The sequence below is a fragment of the Argiope bruennichi genome, chromosome 1 (genome assembly GCF_947563725.1).
Source record: "Argiope bruennichi chromosome 1, qqArgBrue1.1, whole genome shotgun sequence".
Taxonomy (NCBI): Eukaryota; Metazoa; Arthropoda; class Arachnida; order Araneae; family Araneidae; genus Argiope; species Argiope bruennichi.
In genome coordinates, this window is record NC_079151.1 from 139279534 (window position 1) to 139305902 (window position 26369).

General features: G+C 28.6%; 2 protein-coding genes across 2 annotated transcripts in view; one reads left to right on the top strand and one right to left on the bottom strand.

Annotated features, from left to right (window-relative positions):
• LOC129971658 (uncharacterized) overlaps positions 1-26369 on the top strand; it is a 180589-nt gene that overhangs the window by 12954 nt on the left and 141266 nt on the right. The gene's annotated exons all lie outside the window — the stretch shown is intronic.
• On the bottom strand, positions 11533-20648 carry LOC129971689 (uncharacterized). Its single transcript, XM_056085668.1, has 6 exons — positions 20475-20648; positions 19997-20049; positions 18025-18132; positions 16889-16936; positions 14561-14617; positions 11533-11693 (listed from the first exon to the last, which is right to left on the bottom strand). The coding sequence occupies exons 1-6, from the start codon at positions 20602-20604 to the stop codon at positions 11631-11633; spliced, it is 459 nt and encodes a 152-aa protein (XP_055941643.1). The 5' UTR covers positions 20605-20648; the 3' UTR covers positions 11533-11630.

Genomic DNA, 26369 nt, shown 5'->3' on the forward strand with positions numbered 1-26369 from the left:
AAAGCGAGCATTTACATTGCATTTATAGAGACCGAAAAACTGTTTATACTTAAGTGTATTTTTAATTCTTAGCTCAATAAGTATTTTATCCAATCAAAAAAGGGTATTAAACAGAAAATGTATGAAAGGATTTACTTTAGTTTAAAGGAATCGCTGGTTTTATAAAATATAATTTTCTGCAATACGTATAAATTCATTTCATTAAAAAACATTCAAAATAAAACAAAATTATAAGTTATGAGCTTTAATTCTTCAAACACATTTAAAATATTGAACTGTTAAAGTTTTTCTGAAAACTGTTATCTGTGATTAATTATCTTAAAGCAATTAAATTTTATTTTATTTTCCGTAAAAATGAATTTTTAAATAATTATATTTGCTGATCATTCGTTCATTCTGATATTGTAATAAAATCAAATTATGTGATTTTCAATTGCATTAAAAAATGGTCTCGATTTTGACATAGATCTAATTTTTTTTATTCGGTTATTGATAAATTCTATTTAAAAATGGCCAGTTTAACTTTTGAACTTTGATTCGTTAATTGGCAAACGAACATCGAGTTTATCAAAGAACGTTGAACAATGAAAAGATTTACATAGTGAGATAACAAATTGTAGAACTTCATTGTACTGTTGTTTGCATTTTCATTTGAAACAATAATTGTATGAAATTATTCTACAGCTGAACTTACTTCATTAAGGCAGACACAGAAGAGAAAATTAACATTGAAGCATTCACAGTCAGTTGAACACTTAAAAGTTTTTCCAGGTAAGGGAGCACATTGAAGCACTTCATTATACTATTGTGTGATTTCTATCTGAAAAAAATTAAAGTATTAAATTATTCTACAGTTGAAATTGTCTCGTTAAAGCCATCACAGAACAGAAAATTAACATTGAAGTTATCTCAGTCAATTAGACAATGAAAATGTTTACCTAGTTAAGTAGCAAATTGAACCACTTCATTATAAATTGCGGGCATTTCCATCTGAGACACTAGATGTGTAAATTAGTTTACAGTTGAGATTATTTCATTAATACTTTCAGAATAGAAAATTTACATCGAAGGAAGTTATCGCAGCCAGTTGAACAATGAAAAAGTCTACTTCGTAAGATAGCAAATTGAAGCCCTTCATTGTACCATTGTGTGCATTTCCATCTGAACAATAAATGTATTGAATTTTTTTACTGTTGAAACTATTTCACTAAGGTTCAAACTATTTCATTAATTCACATTTAGCATTCACTACTCGGATTTTACCTGACTGAAATGTATTTTAGAATTGTTGCTGTCTTTTTACCGATTCGTCGAAATTTTCTAATCATGTATATCTGAACCATTTCCGATGTCTGCACTTCTTTAATATTATGTGAATATCTATTATTCAATTGCTTAATGTAATTTAATTCTGATTAAATTTCATGAGATGTCTCCGAAACTGGGTATGAGAAAAATATTCATAAGAGTCTATAAATCAGACGCCAGACGATAATTGGGATACATTCTTGAAATATTAATATTGGTTCAATTATAAAAAGACATAGGAACTGAAATCTTGGATATTTTGTGATATATTTGCATTTGTGAAAACGGTTTTTTCAAGTGAACTGATGATTAATGTTTATGTAGACCACAGGTGAAAGAAAGAAGTTTGTGAAATATTTAAATGCTAGGATTTGCAAGGACAATTGCAACATCTCATAGCAGTCCTTATTTCATGATTGTTCAAGCGAAAGCTGTACTTTGAATTAAGCAAAAAGTTAGAAATATTTCTTGCTGTATTTTAATTTCAATATATACTCTCACAATAGAAAAATATAACCATTTGACATGTATTTTTAACTAAAATGAATAATTAATTGACTCAATAATGTATGCGCTTTTAATGACTTTTTTCTAAACGATAAGATTCCCAGATTTAGACTTCTTTTGAACTTCATTTTAGTTCAGAAAAATATGAAATTCAATGAAGATAAAGTGCATTTGTGCAAATAAAGAAATAAAAAAAAAAAATAGAAAATAATTTTGAAACAAAATTACGATATAATATTACATTTTTTTCCAAATATTTATTTATGATATATTAATAGAAATATAAATAAAGGAATTTGAATTTAGAACGATCGATCGGAAAATCTTAATTTTTAAGTATCCAGAATTTAGAAAATCGATAACTAATGTAATTATTTGAAAAGATAGTTGAAGTAGATTCGATATATTTATAATCTTATATGTAAGTACATCGTGTACTGCCAAAACTGAGAAGGATAGGAATGTCTTAAAATCGCAGATTTGTTTTTGACATTATGATGCAAATTTCTACTTTAGAAGAATCTTTAGATGTTCTTGCAGGTTTTTTTTTTTATTTACAAGATTACTACGAAGTAGAATGACATGTTCACCATATTCATAGAAGAGACAAAAGAAGTGATCCTAGAACAACATGAATGACTTATAAAGCTTGGGAAGTGGAGTTTTTCAAAATCATGCACAGCAAGCATTTGGTTTAGGAGCGTGATTTTCACATGGTACTGCAACTTGATGTTAGATGCTATTGGTATAGAAAGTAGACCATGAGAAGGGTGGAAAATTCAGAAATACCCCGTCACTCAATGAAAGTTAAACCGTAACTGGAGACATGAGTTTCTTTACGTGGTCTCAGACATGGTGTCAAAATGATTCTATTGTTATTTTTCTTTTCTGCCTTTTGTAAACAATATTGGAATTTATTTTGGAAACACCATACATTCTGGAAATCATGTGGGTACCAAAAATATTTAAAATATTAATATTAAAATGTTAAATGTTGTAATATTAAATGCTAAAAAGATGTTATAAGAAAAACCTAAATAATTTTTTCAAGAGTATTTACTTCGGTAAGATATTACGAAATTACACTAATGTTTATAACTGTTATAACTAACAAACAAAAATGAAAAATGCAATATTTTAAAATAATTTTTTAAAGAATATTTCTTTATTCTTTTTGCGTTATTCAAACTAAAAACATTTTGAGATACATGGAGTTAAATACTCCATAAATAACAACAAAAACTTTGAAAATGAATAACTCGGTTATATGCACGTGCCCATACTTAGACTTTTGCCGATATACTATTGTAAGAACAACTTGAAGGTACTGAGGAGATGATTGTACTCAAGGACGAAATAACACGTGATAATCAGAGCTAACGAACAATGCGGAGTCATTTTGACTCCCGTCACTCAACTGAAGTTAAAGTGCTTCTTAAGTCAGACAGCAAGCGGTAAGAGAGTAATGAAATCTAAAATATGTGATTAAATTAATTTTATTATACGCAAAGAAAATTTCATAACTCCACCTCAATCATTTGAAAAAAAAACATTCGAATATTCTACTACTATTATTAAACCCTTTTATTAAACTACTTGAAAAACCCGGGTAAATATTATAAGAAATATTACAAAGACCTTGGCAAAGTATTATACGATATATTTTGGGGATGTTTAGCCATCTCATTAAAAGTACATTTAGTCAGAGGAAAGAAGATATAAACGAAATAAAGAAATAGATTTTAAACAAAATTTTAATCGAGCGCAAAAGTTGGCTTAGCCATTTCGAGATAGGCAATTGTGGTAAGATTTTAGATTAATTAAGGGTTTCTTGACAAGTACATTAAAATCGTGCCAACCGTCCACAAACTGGAATAAAAAATGTTTTTATGAGTGGGTACCAGAAATGATAAAATATGGCTTTTAGAGATTGCAAAAAAAATGGCGATGAATTGCCTCAAAATATTACAATTTTGACAACTATGCATTCATTTTAAGTCTAGTAACATCGTTATGACTTCCCTACAGAAATGGATACTCATATTTTCAAAAATAATTATTTTGCAAAAAAATGGTCTTTGTATTATCTTAAGACACAAAAAATTATCTTTTTTATATCAATTTCATTTCTGCACAGTTTCCTCTTTAAAAGTAATAATAATTTTAATTCGGTTTAATACATTATTTGAAAAAAAAATGTTTTTAAAAGTTATGAAGGAATTCAAACTGTACATCAAACCATTCAATCGCGCTTTTTTACCAGTCATTAAATTCAGTTGTAGGATTTTCTCTTTCGCTTTTATTTCGTAATATATATGCTTTTAAATTTGCAGTATACTGATTGAACTCGTGTTTTTAAGTCGTATGAAATAACAAATTAATCACGTAACGGCCTAAAACGTTGATGAAATGGACGAACAGACTGGTCGCCAAAGGCGTCTTGTTTAATTTAAATAGAGACAGATTATATCACTAGTCTGAACCTGCATCACACATGTATTGATATTTCTTATGATGCATTTTTCCACGCATATAAGTATTTGTGAAAGATACTAAATATCTCACATCATTAATCTTAATATGTCAGTGCTCTATTATACAGTTCACGACTATACACTAAGCTTTCGATCTTCCATAATTTTACTTTTAGTATGAGCTTGGCGAACAAAATTCTATTACTTTTTACTGTTTCGTATACGAAATATAGTATCGTCATCACATTTCAACTCGAGATTTTGACGAATTTCCACATTTCAGATCCTTCTGGCTTCGAAAAAGACATGTTTGGAAAAAGTCTCTCTAGCTGTCCATGATAAAGATAACTGAAAAAGGCTTTGAGCTAAACGAATAAAATTTTCATAGTCTTCACATCAAATTTGTTTGGAGAAAGTCTGTATGGCATTTTGAATATAAGTGAGCACGAGAACTACAAACCGGGGAGAAGTAGAGAGATGAAATTTTGTATACAGATTTAACATATAAAAAAATGTAGACACCTATCAAATTTTGGGCCATCTGACCAAGGGCTTAACTGTCTGTCCGTCTGTACTTTCAGAAACATGTAAACACGATAGCTCAAAAATGCAGTGGATAAAATAAATCAAATTTAGTCTGTGATTTTGTGACTACAATTATAGTTCTGTGTCACATTTTGGTTTCAGTGGGTCAGAAAAAACAGGCCTAAAACTGAAATTTGATTTTAGGATATATTTAGAGCATGCCAGGGATTACTAGCTAAAATCTCGCTAAGAATCACATGATAATTCGGAAAAAAACTAAATGATGAATTCAGTAAAAATGATAAATTCACACCAAAGTTTAATATTTTTTAAATATGGTGTCACGTAAAACGTTTTTCTACCTTATTTAATATCCACAAATTGTGAGGCGGGTGAGAATAATATTTTAGCTGACCGTTTTTTTGTGCTAGACGGATGAAATTAGGTATATAGCTTTTGCAACAGATTTGTAAATTTCTATCAAATTTTGAGAAAAATTTATTTAGAAGAAATCTATCTGCCCGGATGTTCGACAATGAATTAACACAATAATTACAAAATGAAGAAAATTAGATGGATAATATAATTTACAAAGTTCGAACATCTAAATGTAGAGCTAAGTTTCTTGATATGATCTTGATTCTCAAATTTTGAGCTACGTTCAATAAAGGGTTGTACGTCTGTCGGTCTGGACAGACGAATTTTGGAGAACCACTCCCACTGATTTCCACTTGAAGTCCTTATGCTTTCTGTTTTCAGCATTATCAGAATCGAGCTAACTATGATATTTGTTATAATTATTCATACTAGATGAATATTGATTTCCACAAGTTTCGTGAAATTTAATAAAATATTGTATTACCATTGATTTCTTGCCTTTTTTCCACTGTTTTCCAGTAAATATTCGGATTTCAAAAACTTTTATTTTTCTCGCGAGTTCGGGTAAAAAATAATTCTAGCAAATTCTTTTTTTAAATTTTAATTTCTTATTTGTTCCTGAATAATGAACAACTTTTCGACAAAAAGGATAATTAATTTTATTGAGCTGTCTGATATTATTTCAATACTTTGAACTGTTGATAATAGGTCTTCATGTCCCATACATTTTAGTTACTTTAGTCCATTTTTCTTTATCGTCCTTTATCGGCCATAATAAATGTTCTAATTCATTGACACATACTGCACTATCTACATCATTTTCATACGCGTTGAATATGATTATTTATGTTAAAAGATCACAGTTTATGTGAGATTTTTATTTTGCAATTTCTTAAAGACTTTTAATGACATTAGACATTGCAAAACATGATTGTAAAATCATTCTTCATATGTGATTTACAAGTTAAAAGTTCAATAATAAATATACAGTGATTAGGCTTGTTAAATAACATTCTAATACCATGTTTTTTTTATAGAAAAGTCTTAGTTTAATACCAAAAATTTGAATCATTATTTTCTGCAAAGTAAATATTAGATAAAATCTCATCGACCGTAAAAGATCACCATTTAATATTAAATATGTTTGTAAGTAAAATCAAGATCAGGTTCTGGATATAGAACATGTATTTTTATTTTTTTTTAAAGTTGGAAATGTGTTGAAGATTTTAATTCAGGTATAATTTCATAGAAAATTTTGAGAAAAAATTCTTTAATCGAAATAAATATATATTTTTACCATTTCATTTTTGTAATAACTAAGCTATTTTTATAAATTTTACTGAAATAAGACAGTAAGGTGCTGACAAATTGTCTGGATACAAAAAAAGAGTGGAAAACTGATTAAAGTTTGTAAGATTACCTTCAATAAAAAAGAAATTTATTCGAGCTATGAAAATATTTTAAAATGTAATAAATTCATAATTTTTTTTTCTTTTTTGGAGCTTGAAGAATTTAAGTAATTTGATTAGATGTTTAGTTTAAATATTATCCATCTGTAGAATAATATGAAAAATTAATTCCACTACCGAGCAATTCAGTTTTAAAATATTATGTTAAGTTTTACGAAATCAGAACAAAAATCCATAAAGCCTTAATTTTCATCTCTATGCAGTTTGGACAGACTTTAATCCCACAGTTTCTGAATGTGAGCAAACATTCGTTTTTCAAAAACGTTTTAACTAATGCAGAAATATTAGAATATATAAATCTTTTATGAGATTTTATCAGTTCAATCTTCCTGATTGTGATGTTAAAACGTTGGTTTGACGTAATGTACGTATGATTTTTAATCACCGAAATAACCAGCTGGGTATAGAGAAACGAATACGTGAATAAAAAGAAGCTTTGAGGTGATCTTCTCTAAAAGTACTATTACTAATTACCTCTAATTTCATTTTATTGTCAATTCTAGTTTTTGAAACGAATGAGAAAAAGGTCACTTTATAACAAATAAAGCATTTTTTTCAAACTTGTAGGAATGTAATACCTGGAGGATTTTCAATCAACGACATAACTAACTGAATACAGAGAAACGGATAAGTGAATAAAAAAAGCTTTCAAATTACCTTCTTTACTGATACTATCACTAATTAAAAATGATTTCATTTAAATGTCAATTATAATTTTTGAAACGAATGAGGAAAAGATTTTTTTATAATAAATAAATCATTTTTTTTTCAAACTTGTAGAAATGTAAAACCTGGAGGATTTTTAATCACTGACATAACTAACTGAATTCAGAGAAAAGGATACGTGGAGAAAAAAAGCTTTTAAATTACCTCTTCTACTGATACTATTACTAATTACCAGTGATTCTATTTTGCTGTTAATTATAAATTTTGAAACTACAGCTTAATGAGAAACGGTTATTTTATAATAAATGAATCCTTTTTTTTCAAACCTGAAAGAATGCCAAGCAAATTTTCTAGTATTATATATTAACTAAGTTTTTATATTATCTTAAGAAATAATATTCCCTGGTGCAATTGTGAGCCAATACCTTTATTTCTGTATTCATTTTAACTCGGTCTACTTAGCACGCTCCCAGCGCATTCAATCTTTAGTCTTCGCTCTACCTTCCGCCTATCTATTGGAGGGATTGAGAACATGCCAATTCAGAATAGTAGCAAGCTAATTAAAAGAATCTTACTGCCTTTGGCGACCAACTTGTTCGTAGCGATTATTGACTTTTTGGGCTTATAAATATTGATACAGAATGCATATTTCTTTTCAATAGCCTTGTTATTTGATCAAGGCAGTCCCTCTCGAAAAGTGTTTTAATTAAAGCTCCGAAACCCCTTGGATGTGCCATCTTAAATGGCATATCCAGGACATATTTATAGAGAAATATTAAAAAAAAAAAAAAACACCTTTGAGACATGGGAAACACTGGCCGTTATAATTATAAAGTTAGCAAAGCAAAATTAAAACCACTCTCCTGAAATTGTCAAGAAATCCTGTTTATCACAGGGCACGTCCCCCCAGAGAGAGCACCTCGTAATTGAGGATGAGAAACTTCCGGCATAGTGGTTGGTTCTTGCCACCTTTGTGGATACAGTAAAAGAGGGGAGTCTGTTTCTTACGATCGTATGACGGGACGTACTTCCTCATGGAAAGGTTGTACCGTTGAAGGTGATGGCCCTTAGTACTCAACCACAGTTCCCACCAGAGTTACTATCACTGCGGTCCGTTCATTCAAGTTTATATGTGTGCCTTCGGAATGTACGAAGAGCCTATCACTTATCACAAGATATAGTCTATTTGCTTTTTTACTTCGCCGTTTTCACTTATTAGAGGGTGATTTTTACTTTTGTGGAGAAGTCTAAGATCCAATCCATTATGCGATATCCTATCGTTTAACTCTTTCATGGCACCTCAGAAAACTTTCATTTTAAACCTTCTCTGGGGCAAAAGAGTCATTAATAATTCAACTTCCAATTTGATTAAACCTATCAATTTTTCCATACAATATTTTTATATACTCCTCGCATTCTATTCAGAATACATCAATAAGCCTCTTCTAGCATCTCATTTTTTATAATTGCTTTATTTTTATACTCATTCTCTGTAAAAACAAGTTCATTCAGTCAGGTTTATTATACTCTAGTTATTTTTCATTCCAATTTGTACAATTTTTTGCTATGTTATCTGCATTCATTTTTTGTCATTTGCATGTTTCTTTGCAACTGATTGCAATGTAACATTTTCTTTTCTTCCTTTTTGTTTTGTTTTTTAATAAAGTCCATATACATCGATTCCAAACTGGAAAGTGGCCACATAAGCTCCAGTAACGGAGGTGTGGTGTGGTGTTGTTATTTAATATAATCGAAAAGCATGAATTTAATTGAATAAGTCAAAACAAATCTTAATGTATGCAAATCAAAAAAGTGTATATACTATGAAATAAAAAGCAGAAGTGATTACCCTATTTCAGTATTAATGTCCAAAGAAAGTATTTTATGAGAACTTTTTTAATATTACAAAAACGTGCAATTCAATATTTTTATTGATGAGTTTGAATTACATAATACTGAAAATCGTAAAAAAAAAAAATTGTGTGTAAAAATTTTATTAAAAGTTTTGGTATTTTTCATTAAAGTTTGGTAACAGTACAGGAGTGAAATTGATATCATTTAAAAGATTCTTTGAATCTTCAAATGATACAAAAATTGCTTTGTGAGATAATAATTTTGAAAAATACAGTGCTTAATTTCCATAGGTAAGTCACTCTATCCAATTATCGAATATCTAGTAATGAAGTAAATAAGCCTATTTTCACATCAATCAAACTATGTTTGATGACTATTTTTTGAATTTCTTTTAACTTCATCATTCTTCTGAATGAATAGAGTTTTGATGAACCTTATCTAAAGCATTTCTAATAATATTTTTCAGCTTCATAAACTAGCAAGGCGCTGAATTAAATGCCGTTTAAAAAAACGTTCAATGAAATAGTCTGAAACGTTCTTATATTAATTTGTTTACATTTGGCTGTTCTCATGTAATAAGACAATATGTAATGAGAGCAATTTCTTTGCCTCGTATATTAGCGTTACATAAAATTAATTATTGCCCTAACTTATCTTTCAATCATGTATATCTATATCTATACTTACATCTATATCTACATATACATTTATATCTGTATCTACATACACATATTTAGCGACATCTCTGTCTCTGTCTATATTTATATCTGAATTTACATCTGTACATATATATACATCTATATCTATATCTAATCTATATCTGTATCTGTATCTGTATCTATGTCTGTATCTACATCTACACCTTCTTCTATATTTATATTTATGTCTCTATCTACATATACGTCTATATCTGTATCTATACATCTGTATCTACATAAACATCTATATCTATATCTAGATAGATACATGCATAGATAGATACATAGATTTAGTATATGATTTTGTATAACAAAATTATAGGAAATACTGATTGAATTCTCTAACGGGAAATATTAAATAGGGTCGATTCTGAATACTGGGCAATTTTACTGTTTGGTAATCGATGTATTTAATCGTCATGGCTTTTCACCATTGATCTTTGCTCATGTTTGTGAAGATTTCCCTTTTTATGAAAAGGAAGACTGCATTTCTCCACTCATCTCCTCTTTTTGGGATCTGTCATTAAGTTTAATACATTTGAGCTTGAGTTTTAATTTTAATCATGCTAAATAAATTATTTTTATCAACTTGAATCTTTTTTTTAGTTAGCCTTCAATGAATGGAAGATAAGTTAATATATATATATATATATATATATATATATATATATATATATATATATATATATATATATATATATATATATATATATATATATATATATATATATATATATATATATATATATATATATATATATATATATATATATATATATATATATATATATATATATATATATATATATATATATATTCATTAACTTATGTATTTATTTATATTATTATGTATGTATTTATATATATAATATAAAATAAATACATAATGTTTTAGTAGTTTCGAGGTTTTATTCCATCCCGGGAGGCATAATTTATGTACAAGAAGAGCTGACTAACTGGCGTCCGTTCACAAGAGATACAAGAGCAACAGTTCGAAAAGAAAAATATTTTCCCCGGTCATTATATACAATGATATTCTGATATGATAGGGATTTTTTTTCACCTGTCGATTTAGGATAGGGGAATTTAGGTATCGTTTACAATAATTTGTTTTGACTTACAGATTTTTATTCTTTCACTCGGAATGTGGAAACCTATCGATTTCAGCAATTTTAGAACTCGTGAGCATTAATTAAATAAAAAAGGTAAAAATGGATCAGGAAATAAAAGAACATTTTGTAATGAAGTTAATATGGGTTAAATTAAGATAAAGATGAGGAAATTAATTAAAATTTAAATCAGGTTTCAAAATATCATTACATATATAAAAAAAGAAAATTGAAGAAAGAATATTTACGCAAAATTTTTTGAGTAATGCATTTATCGGATAATGTGTACGTTATATATATATATATATATATATATATATATATATATATATATATATATATATATATATATATATATATATATATATATATATATATATATATATATATATATATATATATATATATATATATATATATATATATATTTATATATATATATATATATATATTTTAAATTGAACAAATGTGCAAAGCTTGATTCTGAAATATTTTCAATTTGTAAAATGTATTTTTTATGTAAAATAAAAAAAATAAATACTCATTTAATGTATATGACAATTTTATTTCTCAAAAACCTTTTAATTTTGATTAGAAATAAAGATGTTTTATCGATCTAACAACTTTTTGTATTTGTTTTCCTCATGGTTTTATATTGCATAGTTCCCTTTCCTTGAGATTTCCAAGAAGAGAGAAAAAGCAGCTCTAAAAAAGAATGGAATTAATGTATAAATAGTCAAGTTAATAATGTCTGCACCAAATAAAATTAAAGAGCATAATCATTTTCAGGCATAATCATAATGAGAGCATAATCATTTTCAGGCATAATCATAATGAGAGCATAATCATAATTATAATCATTACCAAATGCGATTATTGACAAAAAATCATGAAACAGAAACATGAATTTCATATCAACAATTTTTGTACTACTTTGTAATCCATATACAATAGATGAATAAAATTTTAGTGTGATTTTGAAAAAACCTTTATTCTTTATGTCATACCTTAAAAAAATAATTACTTAAAGTAAATGTTTCTTAAAATGTTAAAAATCTACATTGACTTCAAAAATGTAAGTTATAACCGGTTTTTTCAAAATTAGCCATTAAATAAATGCAAATAAAGATAAAAAAAAGGTTTGATGGTAAATAATGAAATAAAAGGTGTACAATATTAATTGAATTGAAAAAAAAGAGCCATATATACCACATAAGAAATTGATATTTTATAAAAGTCAGGGAAATCTATAAATATCGTTTAAATGTTCCAATGATATCTGCAAAGGTGAACATATCTAAGAGTTAATGAAGAATTCTAAAACTATATATACTTGCTTGTATACCAACACAATTATATCCAACAATTAAAAGCTTACGCCTACAGGAAGTGCGTAGTCTAGATAAAATTTCTAATTCAGCCCTCAAAACATATTTGTAATACTATAATTTATTTATTTAGAATTCATGATAAGTGTTAAGTTTTGAATCTCAGCCAAACGTGATGGGAAAACTACTTCAACTATTATTATGTCTATATCTAGCGAAGAGTATACACCTTTTAAATTTACAGAATAAATTTATGTTAAGGAATCGAACGAACTGTCCAGTTGCCATAGAAGCTAGTTCAAAATAAAGTTATTTGTGTGATAACAAAAGCCGTCTATCTATTACATCAGGAATTCTGTTATCCACTCTAAACAAGAGAATGAAGTGGAAGACATTATTAATAAATCATGATCAATTTTTTTCTGCGGGTTCATCTAAATCCTTTCATTTGTTCTTGACTTGTATTTGTCCAAAAGCAGTGTTAAAATCTAATCATCTTTATGAATGATCACTTCCCTTAAAGACGCCGTCCTGCTGTGGCATTTAGAATACTGACAAAAGCGACGGCACTTAAATACATTATGCGCCAAAATATACAGTACTGAAACTCACGCTTCTCGAACACTTGGTTGCATTTGTCGACGAAGCATAATTTCAGCTATACGTGTTCGTTGTAGTGAAAATAAACCTGTGTTGTGCAGTTGTTGTTGGAAATGGGTTTCTTGACAGAGGAAAAAGTATTTTTAGTTAAGCCTTATTTCCGTTTATACGGAAGCGGTCATGAAGGCAGACCGAGTTTGAAAAAAGGGGGCAGAACAATTCCAAGAGAAGTTTAATAAGACGGCACCAAGTAACGCAGTGTGGTGAAAAGCTTATAAGCAAGATAACAGCTACGAAGCATTGATATTTGCGGTTGTCTTGTGGTGTTGTTATTCGGCTGCTAGCCACAAGGTCTCAGGTTCTCTCCTCGCTCATAGCAATCCTCTGCAACAGTTATACTGCATATTATTACGAAATTTCGCCGCTTTTGTAGTGTACTGGTTCAACGGAAGGGGAAGTCTGGTCGACCAGCAACTGTTAAAGGAGAGTGTGTCCAACTATGAAAATCCACCAAGAATTGTGCTTGCATTGCATGAGAAAGACATCTGCAGCAACTTTTGTTTAGGATATGTTTAAGAATCATTTTGAACTTTATCTACAACGAGGCGGTGCAAGTTTACATTACACATACCGTGGTAAATCAACAAGCGAACAGTGTGTAGTATGTATGTTAATATTTTCTAATAAAAAAAATAAACTCACAAATGAAAATAATGCAAGTTTATTCATCTTTTCATTTCAGTATTGTATATTTCGGCGCATTCTGTAAATGAATTTTAAATATAAATTTTGTCTACCCCCCCTTTTATTAATATTATTTATAATCTTATTATTTCGCATCTATCTATCTATCTTCTAGCAAAAATTACACCTGACCGAAAGTGCCTAACATGTACATAAACAAGTCTTCGTCGTCTATGAACATAATGTTTTAATAATTTAGAAACAGTTTCTTTTCAACAATCCTTTATGAACCATTTTTTGTTTTTTATTTATGAAGATATTTTTCTTAATGTATCAAAATAATCGTCTATAAATTAGTTCAGAACGTTGAAACAGGGTGAATGAAATAGAAATATGACACCAGAGGCTGCTAAAGGCACAGTGTGTCCAACAGTGTGGTACAAATTTTTTGACTCTTTCCAAAATAAAAAAAATTAAAAAAAAATTTGAAATGACCTTCAACATGAGGTTAAAATTAAAAATCAATGTGGCTTGTTTTAAGCTTTTGCATAGTTTTTCATTCCCTTTAAATTTGGAATTTGAAATTTTAGTAAATAAAATTACACTACTTATTAATTATTTGGAATTTTCTTTCTTTCCCATTTTTCTATTATTGCTTTGTTTATTTGATTTGATAAATAGTGACACATCATATATACTAAAATTCGCGTTATTTGCATCAACAGAAATACTTTCAAAACCATCTGAAATAACATGAACAATCTTGTACTATCGTTTCATTAGATTTTAAAAGTCCGCCACGAGTCTAAAAGTGATTCATGCCAATTTATTATAATCATATTTAAGAGTCAGTAAACAGTAGTGTGGTTGCTGTTTATTGTTGTAATGATAAAATGAAAAGAAAAAAACTTTACGTTTAGTATAAAATATTTTCTTCAAATAAAATATAAAATTACATACCGCCAACTCTGTTGCAGTTTTGCATTGTTGCTGCATATTTGAAGAATTGCATGTCATCTATAAAATAATAAATATGTATATAATTTAACGACTGAATGTAGCATTTTTGTCACTCAATTTTTCTCAAACAAACATTTTAAATGGATGATCAAATACAATTGACATGAAACGGAGTTTCATTACGTTGAAAATGGTGTTTGATTTAGTCAGACCTTAACCTATTGTCTCCTTGGTGCAACGTGTTTGCATAAGGAACACTGAAAAGGTGAAATATTAGTCGGAGATTATGGGATATTATATTATGTATTAAAGGTACTTGAAAATTTTAAGTACATTTTCAGCAATTCTTTAGATCCGTGTTTAATGTTTTACACACCTGCTTTTGGAAGTTATTATGTTATTTTTGGATATACTACGTTGTTCAACTCATTTCTGCTAGTATGGTATTATTCTTACTCATGCTTAATGCAGACATGAAAATAAAATTCTTATATATATATATATATATATATATATATATATATATATATAAGATGGGATGATGGAAAAATGTTTAGTTCCAAAATGTCCACCTGAGGAAGCCTTTTCCGTAAAATCATTAATTTTAACTCAATAAACGACCAAAACGAAATACAGAAACAATATTAAAATTAATGACTAGTTTCTTATCTCCTAGCCACTTTTAGTAAAGGCAAAGAAAAAATAACAGTACGTTCTTTGAGAAAAATACAGTTCAGTTTGCAGAAACAAGAACAGATTAAAATGACATTGCACAAGAGGAGAAGTTGTTAATCGTGTCCAGGTTCTCCATGTGACCACCCTCATTCACCTGCAAAATCTGAAGTCGATAGACAATATTTTTAACAGCAGATCGTAACCGATTAGTTGTGATGCTTCACACATGAAGCGTTATGGAATTCTTAAGGTCGTTCAACGTCACAACAAGATACAGTCATCATTACAGCCGAAAACATTGACATAAAACATGACAACGACTGCAAACGTTTCTTATCCTAACTGTTTTGCATAAAGCATCCTCTTCATAGCAAGCATGCAAATCTCGCGACATTTTTCCCTAGAACTGACAGTTTTTCCTGGTTTTACATTTTATCACTCATAGTTCTGGATTGTTAACATTGTTTCTGTATTCCGTCTTGATCGTTTATTGAGTTAAATTAAGGTTTTTCCGGAAAAAGAGCCCTATTGTGGACATTTTGGAACTGATTTTTTTTTCGAAATTCCGTGAGAGCATCTCATGTATAGTCTATATACTAAATTTCGTTGCAATCCGTTCACCCGTTTGAGTTGTATGATGCTGCTTATAGGGGAAGTTTAATTCTAATTACTCTGTAAATATAAATATATATGTATAAAAGTAAAAAAGAAATAAATAACAATAAAAGTAAAAGTACAAACATTAAAGATCCAGAACAACGATAAATTTTCATCATACTTGTGCAGTCAATAAATAGAAGTTATTCTCTAAGAAAAATTAAATAGACGCCTTCCTAAACTACGATACTGTAATGCATTGTACATTATGTTAAATATTATGCAGTAGTGTCAAAAAGTCATAAAAGACGCACTGGGACAATACTAGAAGAAGTTACTAAAGAAGACATTTTCCTAACTATGATAAAGTAATGATTTGCAAAGCATTTAAAATGTAAGGAAGTAGTGTCAAAGAGAGATAAAAGACTCAATCGATAATAATGGAAATCACTAAAGCAGACTAAATAAAAATCTTCCTTAACAATAATGCTGTAATGAATTGTACAATATTTTAAATAGCAGACAGTAGTCGACATCTTACCGCGGTTCAAAACTACGAATTCCGTCCCAAAATAGCCCTAGTGTTGCTAAAAAATGGGACGTTAATATAGCTAAACTAAACCTTTTTTCATTTAAATGTGAATTTTACATTCAAAATAAAATTTCTAGATTTTTCAGTTATTTATCATTAGCACTTATGAGCGGTTTTAGCTACAAAATAAATTTTAGCAAAATTCACTGCTACCTTTTTTTCTGCCAAAGGAATCAAGAGTATTGAAATATTGTATATTTTTAAAAATTTTCATGCGCTATAAAATAAACGATAAACTTATTTTTTAACATTCCTTCAATAAATATTTATGTTCTACGCAGTATTTTGTAAAAAATAATGCAATCGAAATTAAATTTTTTTTAATTCTGAACTAGAATAAATTGCTGTTTTGTCAAAAATTCGCAGGAAAATATTACAATAATACTGCAGGAAACATGTAGTACTGTAGCAAAACATGTAGCAAATATAAAAGTATTAGAAGTAATTAAAATCATGACACTTACTTTCTGGTAGCCGTCAACACCCTTGAGGGTCTGTTTAAATGCATTCATCTGTAAAAAAAATTGATAAAAAAATAAATCTACACGGTATTTGGAAAAGCAGAGAGGCGTTTAAAACAACCATTAAAATTATTGCATTGAAAAAAATAATATATGTCGAAAAATGAACTGCGAAATTTCCCATAGTTGGGTTTAAGTATTAATCCTTAAAAATTGATCTCACAATATTGCATCACGGTTAGTGATTACGTTGAAAAATAATCATAAAAATCATGATTTTTATGCAAAGTCATGATTAAAAAAAAAAAAACTCATAATTTTATAAAAACGCAGTAATTTTCTTCATAAAAACGAAAGAAATTTATTATTAAGTATATTTTTTGGGAAGTTATACCAATTTTTATAATTGCATTTGCACGTGTTTTGATGCTATTCTACATCTTTAAATGTTTTTTCCTGAAATTCTAATCTTTGAAAAAATATTTCTTACAAAAAAATCTCATCAATTAAATTCTAATGCCTATTTTTGTTCAAATTTAGTATGCTAATTTCTGAATACACTCTGCACAATATGCTTTTATATTAATTTTAGTGCTTCAAACTGTGAGAAAACTACCCGAAAATTTAAAGTTATTTACCAATCAAGCCCTGATATTTAAAAATTGGATATAGATATAACCTTTTTTATTCAGGAAGCAGATATTATCTTTCTTAATCTATCTCCAAAATTTTAAACAAATCTTTTTATAAGCCTCTGAACTATTGTGTTTTATACCACTTTTTAGCCCAAAAAAAGGCTGTTATTTCTAATTTTTGAAGTACTTTTCTCTTTGATTCTAAGGGATTTCCTGAATCATAAGGGACATCACCGACCACGGTACAAACCTTCCCGCAGGAAGTACGTGCCGTCATCGATGGGAGGAGTGAGATATCCCACCTATTTATGTACCCATCAGAATGGTGAGATCCAACCATCATACCGGAAGCGTCTCATCCTTGTTTCTAGGTGCCCCCCCGGGGGGTACCTTAAAGGAAAAATTGCCAACACATTTGAATAATCGAAAACACATGTATTTGAAATTCTTAGTGTAACAATTATTATTAACTGCAAGAAAATATCAGGGATCAAAATTACTTACTTGCTCATCTCCGCTTTTACTGCAATACTTTTGTATTGCTTCGGATGCCAGGTTGGTTTTGTAGTTGTAGTAATTTTGATCAATATAGCTGATAACGGTTTTTTTTTCCTAACAAAAGAAAGAAAATAACTATATAAATAAAGCTGAAATAACAATTCAATTCCAGAGCTATGTATATCAGCTTGTGCCTCCATAAAATAGTTAATGGCAAAATAGTTGAAAATAATTTCTTATTACAGTTTAGTTTCATAGCCAGGTATTTCTACTAGAACATTAATAATATGGTTAACTACTAAATAGTTGCAAGTAAATTCGTAAAACAGTTCAATTTCAACCCTAGATACTTAAGCTAATGAATTTGTAAAATAATTAAGTACTAATTATTTACCAGAAAAATTCATAAATCAGTTTCGATTCAAAGCTAGGAATATCAGCAACTACATTTATAAAATAATTAACTACTAAATAGTAGCTAAAAAATTCGCAAAACGTTTCAGTTTTGAAGTTAGCTATATCTTCGAGTACATTGTTAAAAAAGGTAATTATTAAATTGTCATTAATAAATTTTAAAAACGGTTCAAATTAGAGCTACATATATCAGCGAATAAGTGTGTAAAATTTAACAAAAGTCAGCTCATAGGCTATGAAAAAAAAAGCAGAAAATTATGTATGCTTTTTTTCATGTTGTTTACAATGAGACTAACTTATATAATTCCCCTATCTCCTAAATATATTTTATATAATATTTCATACAAATATAATACAAAATAAAATAAATTTCATATAATGTTTCATACAAAGTCGGGGATAACAAAACAAGCTAAGAAGCATTACCATAAAATTAAAGATGTTGACAATCACAGCTCCATTTTTGGGAATGCAACAGATAATTTTATTTTAAACATAATGTAAATTTAATTTAAGTTAATTAAATAAACTTAATTAATTAACATACTGCTATGGATATTAAAACGGAATTTCAAGAAAACTAGTCCTTAATTGAAAATTCTCCTTACGTGAAATATCATTATTTCTTAAAATAGACATTCAATTTATTAAAATAATTTTTTAAATTAATAATAAATTGCGAGTGATTAATTAGAAATGTAAGCCCAAAAAAATAACACAGAAAGTTAAAAAGTTGATTAAATATTCTGAAAGCTGCTGCACGCTATTTCTTTCTTCCGAAGGAATGTGCTTCTTACTTTCAACCATATATTACAGAAAATTGTATTTCCGAAGAATTATTTTTCCAGAGCATCCATGAATATTGTCATCTCAAAATATGCTTCTGAAGAATTTTTTTCCCGAACATCGATGACTACTATCATCACAAATTGCATGTCCGAAGAATTTTTTTCCCGATCATCCGTGAATACTGACATTTCAAATTATATTACCGAAGACTGTTTTCCCAGAGTATTCCCAGAGAATGAATACTATAATCTCAAATTGTATTTTCGAAAAGTTGTTTTCTTGATTAGCCCGTGAATACTGTGGTTTCAAATTTTATTTCCGAAGAATTGTTTTACCACACCATGCGTTAACATTATAATCTCAAATAAGATTTTCAAAAATTTTTTTTCTGAGAAATCCGTGAATACTGTAGTCTCAAATTGTATTTCTGAAGAATTGTTTTACCGCATCATCCATTAATGCTATCATTTCATATTGTATTTAAGAAGAATTCGTTCCCCTAGCATCCGTGAATATTATAATCTCAATTTGTATTTTCGACAAATTATTTTTCTGGAAAGTCCGTGAATACTTTCGTCGCAATTGAGTGAATTCATTTCACTTCAGAATTGCAAGACAAACGAAGAAATATGACACAAATCTATTGATTTAATGATAAGTTGCATCGTAAAGTGTTTACGTGGACAGATGAAAGGGAGACTTTCATTAACAAAGACAGGAAACTGTTCAAGCACCACAACCATTTTACATTTGAAAGAAATAATTACTGTTTTACCTGATCAGTCGGCGAATTGAAGCATTTCATTATGTCCTGATGGGCTTGTCCGTCTGAAATAATAAATATACTAAATTATTTTATCCTTAAAATTATTTTTTATACAAAGAAGTGGTTGCATTTTTATCATTGTTCGTTGCTTAATCTTATTTTACTTAATTTAATTCGAGTGTATAAATCAGAAATAGGTCATCAATTTTTTCATTCATTCCTTGATGGAAGGACATTTTTTATTTGCCTACTTCGTTTTTACAATGCAAATGCACACTTTTAATATTTTTAATATATGATTACATTAGGGAGCTTCCGAAAATATTAACTGCTGAATACCATGATATTTACGCTAATTAATTATTATTTGCAAAATAAAATCAATCAAAATAATCGAAATGTAAAAAAATCTTATAATGAAACAGTTTTTATAAATATACTTTATGCTAAATTTAATTCATTATCAGTGAATAGGTAATATTACTACCTGAATCGCACAGAGCATAAGTGAAGCAACCATAAAATTGGTCTAGATCGATTCCATCTGGCATTTGGCTCTGAACTGCCAATGCCAAACAGAAAATACCAAGCACGGAAGGGATAACTTTGCGATACATTTTGCACTTATTCTCCTTTGTTTCGGATGTAGACTTTTAAATCTTTCCAGCTGCTTTTATACTATATTCTAGACAAACTCATTTACAATAAAAGCATTTTTTTCAATAAAAAAATCGGTAACGTTCCTTTTTGATTGTTTCCAAATATATTTCTATCTCATGCAATGATTTTAGTAAATACTTTTTTATATTAATGTTTACCGAAACCGCAGGTTCAAAAAAATGAAAATTGGAAATATAGCTGAAAAATATGAAATTGAAGGCCATTTTATAACTTTTATATGCAGACATGTTGGTTTAAGACATTTTTATTTCTTGCTGGTTTAAGAAATAATGAATTTGCAAATAAGTAAACCTATAAAATATTTCATTGCGACATTTTATACTTAAAATATACGCTTATGAGAATAAAATATTCTTCAAACGTGTGTTATTATATAAAATGATTTTGTTTCAATTGTTCAGAAAAAACAGGCCCTTTAGGATATGTTTAGAGCATACCAGGGATTACGAGCTAAAGTCTCGCTAAGAATCACATGATAATTCGGGAAAAAAACTAAATGATGGATTCAGTAAAAATGATAAATTCACACCAAAGATTAATATTTTTTAACTATGTTAAAACGTTTTTCTACCTTATTTAATGTCCATCAATTTTGCGGTGGGTGGTGAATAATACTTTAGCTGACCTTATTTTTGGGCTAGACGGATGAAATTTGGTATATGGGTTTTGCAACAGATTTGTAAATTTCTATCAAATTTTGAGCAAACTTTATTTAGAAGAAAGATATCTGCCAGTGTGTTAGACTTTGAGTTAACACAATAATTACAAAATAAAGAAAATTAGATGGATAATGTAATTTACAAAGTTCGAAGATCTAAATGTAGAGCTAAGTTTCTTGATATGATCTTGATTCTCAAATTTTGAGTTAAGTTCAATAAAGGGTTGTCCGCCTGTCGGTCTGCATTTTCAATACCATATAAACACGATGAATCAAAAATGTAGACACTTAACTTTCTTTGTATGTGACTGTATTTGGTAAGTCATTCGGTGCCAAGCTTTGGTTTGTGACAAACGCGCCTAAAGAGCAGATTTTTTTTTCGGGTACTATTAACCGCTTGCCAAAAAAAAAAAAAAAAAATTCCGCCAATGTAGATCGAGATATTCAGTAAATATCATTCAGCATGACAATACCATTCATGGCGTTCCCTGTCTTACAGAATATCCACCATTTTTTGCTGAGGATGGGACATAACACCTTTTTTAAAGAATATGCAAGAGAATTTTATAGACACCACTCCCGCTGATTTCCACTTGCAGTCCGTATGCTTTCTGTTTTCGCCATTATCTGAATCGAGCTAACTGTGATATTTGTTATAGTTATTCATACCAGATGAATATTGATTCCCACAAGTTTCGTGAAAGTTAATAATTTCTTGCCTTTCTTCCACTATTATCCAGTAAGATTTCGGATTTCCAAAACATTCATTTTTCTCGCGAGTTTGAGCAAAAAATAATTCTGGCAATTTCTTCTTTTTAATTTTAATTCCTTATTTCTTCCTGAATAACGAACAACTTTTCTACAAAACGAATAATTAATTTTATTGAGCTGTGTGGTACGAATGTAATGATGCTTCACAGCATTCTTCATATTGATGTGTTGATAATGACAGACTGACTCACAGAAAATTTTAAAATTATTTCAATACTTTGAACTGTTGATAATAGGTCTCCATGTCCCATAAATTTTAGTTGCTTTAGTCCATTTTTCTTTATCGTCCTTTATCGGCCATTATAAATGTTCTAATTCATTGAATAATACTGCACTATCTACATCATTTTCATACGCGTTGAATAAGAGTATTTATGTTAAAAGAAGACAGTTTATGTGAGATTTTTATTTTGCAATTTCCTAAAGATTTTTAATGACATTACACATTGCAAAACATAATTATAAAATCATTCTTCATATGTGATTTACAAGTTAAAAGTTCAATAATAAATATACAGTGATTAGGCTGGTTAAATAACATTTTAATACCATGTTTTTTTATAGAAAATCTTAGTTTAATACCAAAAATGGGAATCATTATTTTCTGCAAAGTAAATATTAGATAAAATCTCATCGACCATAGAAGATCACCCTTTAATATGAAATATGTTTGTAAGTAAAATCAAGATCACGTTCTGGATAGCGAACATCTATTTTGATTTTTTTTTAATTTGGAAATGTATTGAAGATTTTAATTTAGGTTTAATTTCATAGAAAATTTTGAGAAAACTTTCTTTAATCGAAATAAATATATATTTTTACCATTTCAGTTTTGTAATAACTAAGCTATTTTTATAAACTTTACTAAAATACGACAGTAAGGTGCTGACAAAATTGTCTGGATACAAAAAAAGAGTAGAAAACTGATAAAAGTTTGTAAGATTACCTTAAATAAAAAAAGAAATTTATTTGAGCTATGAAAACATTTTAAAATGTAATAAATTCATAAAAATTTTTTTTCTTTTTTGGAGCTTGAAGAATCTAAGTACTTTGATTAGATGCTTATTTTAAATATTATCCAACTGTAGAATAATATGAAAAATTCCTTCCACTACCGAGCAATTCAGTTTTAAATTATTATGTTAAGTTTTATGAAATCAGGACAAAAATCCATAAAGCCTTAATTTTCATTTCTGAGCAGTTCGGACAAACTTTATTCCCACAGTTTCTGAATATGAGCAAATATTCGTTTTTCAAAAGCGTTTTAACTGATGCAGAAATATTAGAATATATAAATCTTTTATGAGATTTTATCAGTTCAATCTTCCTGATTATGATGTTTAAACTTTGGTTTGACGCAATGTATGTATGATTTTTAATCACCGAAATAACCAGATGAGTATAGAGAAACTGATGCGTGAATAAAAAGAAGCTTTCAGGTCAGATTCTCTACAAGTACTATTACTAATTACCACTGATTTTCTTTCATTGTCAATTCTAGTTTTTGAAACGAATGAGAAAAAGGTCATTTTATAACAAATAAAGCATATTTTCAAACTTGTAGGAATGTAAAACTTGGAGGATTTTTTATCACCCAAATAACTAATATAATACAGAGAAGCGGATAAGTGAATAAAAAAAAGCTTTCAAATTACATTCTCTACTGATACTATTACTAATTACCAATGATTTCCTTTTAATGTTAATTATAATTTTTGAAACGGACGAAGAAAAGATTATTTTGCTGTTATTTTAAATGTGATTTTATTTTGCTGTTAATTATAAATTTTGAAACTATAGCTTAATGAGAAACGGTTATTTTATAATAAATGAATCCTTTTTTTAAACCTGAAGGAATGCAAAGCAAATTTTCTAGTATTATATATTAACTAAGTTTTTATATTATCTTAAGAAATAATATTCCATGGTACAATTGTGAGGCAATACTTTTATCTCTGTATTCATTTTAACTCGGTCTACTTAGCACGCTCCCAGCGCATTCAACTTTTAGTCTTCGCTCCTCCTTCCGCCTATCTATTGGAGGGATTGAGAACATACCAATTCAGAATAGTAGCAAGCTTATTAAAAGAATCTTACTGCCTTTGGCGACCAACTTGTTGGCAGCGATTATTGACTTTTTGGGCTTATAAATAGTGATATAGAATGCATATTTCTTTTCAATAGCCTTGTTATTTGATAAAAGCATTTAATGTCAAAAAGTGTTTTAATTATAGCTCCGAAATCCCTTGGATGTGACATCTTAAACAGCATATCCAGGACATATTTATAAAGAAATATTCAAAAAAAAAAAAAAAACACCTTTGAGACAGTGGAAACACTGGCCGTTATACTTATAAAGTTACTAAAGCAAAATTAAAACCACTCTCCTGAAATTGTGAAGAAATCCTGTTTATCACAGGGTACGTCCCCCCAGGCGGGAGCACCTCGTAATTGAGGATGAGAAACTTCCTGCATAGTGGTTGGTTCTTGCCACCTTTGTGGATACAGAAAAAGGGGGGAGTCTGGTACAGTCGATCGTATGACGGGACGAACTTCCTCATGGAAAGGTTGTACCGTTGCCGGTGATGGCCCTTAGTACTCAACCACAGTTCCCACCAGAGTTACTATCCCTGCGGTCCGTTCATTCAAGTTTATATGTGTGCCTTCGGAATGTACGAAGAGCCTATCACTTATCACAAGATATAGTCTATTTGCTTTTTTTCTTCGCCGTTTTCACTTATTAGAGGGTGATTTTTGCTTTTGTGGAGAAGTCTAAGATCCAATCAATTATGCGATATCCTATCGTTTAACTCTTTCATGGCACCTCAGAAAACTTTCATTTTAAACTTTCTCTGGGGCAAAAGAGTCATTAATAATTCAACTTCCAATTTGATTAAACCTATCAATTATTCCATACAATATTTTTATATACTTATCGTATTTTATTCAGAATACATCAATAAGCCTCTTCTAGCATCTCATTTTTTATAATTGCTTTATTTTTATACTCATTCTCTGTAAAAACAAGTTCATTCATTCAGGTTTATTATACTCTAGTTATTTTTCATTCCAATTTGTACAATTTTATGCTATGTTATATGCATTCATATATTGTCATTTGCATGTTTCTTTGCAACTGATTGCAATGTAACTTTTTCCTTTCTTCCTTTTTGTTTTGTTTTTTAATAAGTCCATCTACATCTATTACAAACTGGAAAGTGACAACATAAGCTCCAGTAACGGAGGTGTGGTGTGGTGTTGTTATTTAATATAACCGAAAAGCATGAATTTAATTGAATAAGTCAAAACAAATATTAATGTATGCAAATCAAAAATGTGTATATACTATGAAATAAAAAGCAGAAGTGATTACCCTATTCCAGTATTAATGCCCAAAGAAAGTATTTTAAGAGAATTTTTTTTATTATTGACAAAAACGTGCAAATCAATATTTTTATTGATGAGTTTGAATTACATAATACTGAAAATCGTAAAAAAAAAAAAAAAAAAAAAAAAAAAAAAAAATTGTGTATAAAAATTTCATTAAATGTTTTGGTGTTTTTCATTAAAGTTTGGTAACAGTACAGGAATGAAATTGATATCATTTAAAAGATTTTTTGAATATTTAAATGATACAAAAATTGCTTTGGGAGATAATAATTTTGAAAAGAACAGTGCTTAATTTCCATAGGTAAGTCACTCTATCCAATTATCGAATATCTTGTAATGAAGTAAATAAGCCTATTTTCATATTCAATCAAACTATGTTTGATGACTATTTTTTGAATTTCTTTTAACTTCATCATTCTTCTGAATGAATAGAGTTTTGATGAACCTTATCTAAAGCATTTCTAATAATATTTTTCAGCTTCATAAACTAGCAAGGCGCTGAATTAAATGCCGTTTTAAAAAACGTTCAATGAAATAGTCTGAAACGTTCTTATATTAATTTGTTTACATTTGGCTGTTCTCATGTAAAAAGACAATATGTAATGAGAGCAATTTCTTTGCCTCGTATATTAGCGTTACATATAATTAATTATTGCCCTAACTTATCTTTCAATCATGTATATCTATATCTATACTTACATCTATATCTACATATACATTTATATCTGTATCTACATACACATATTTAGCGACATCTCTGTCTCTGTCTATATTTATATCTGAAATTACATCTATACCTATATATACATCTATATCTATATCTAATCTATATCCGTATCTGTATCTGTATCTATGTCTGCATCTATGTCTACATCTACACCT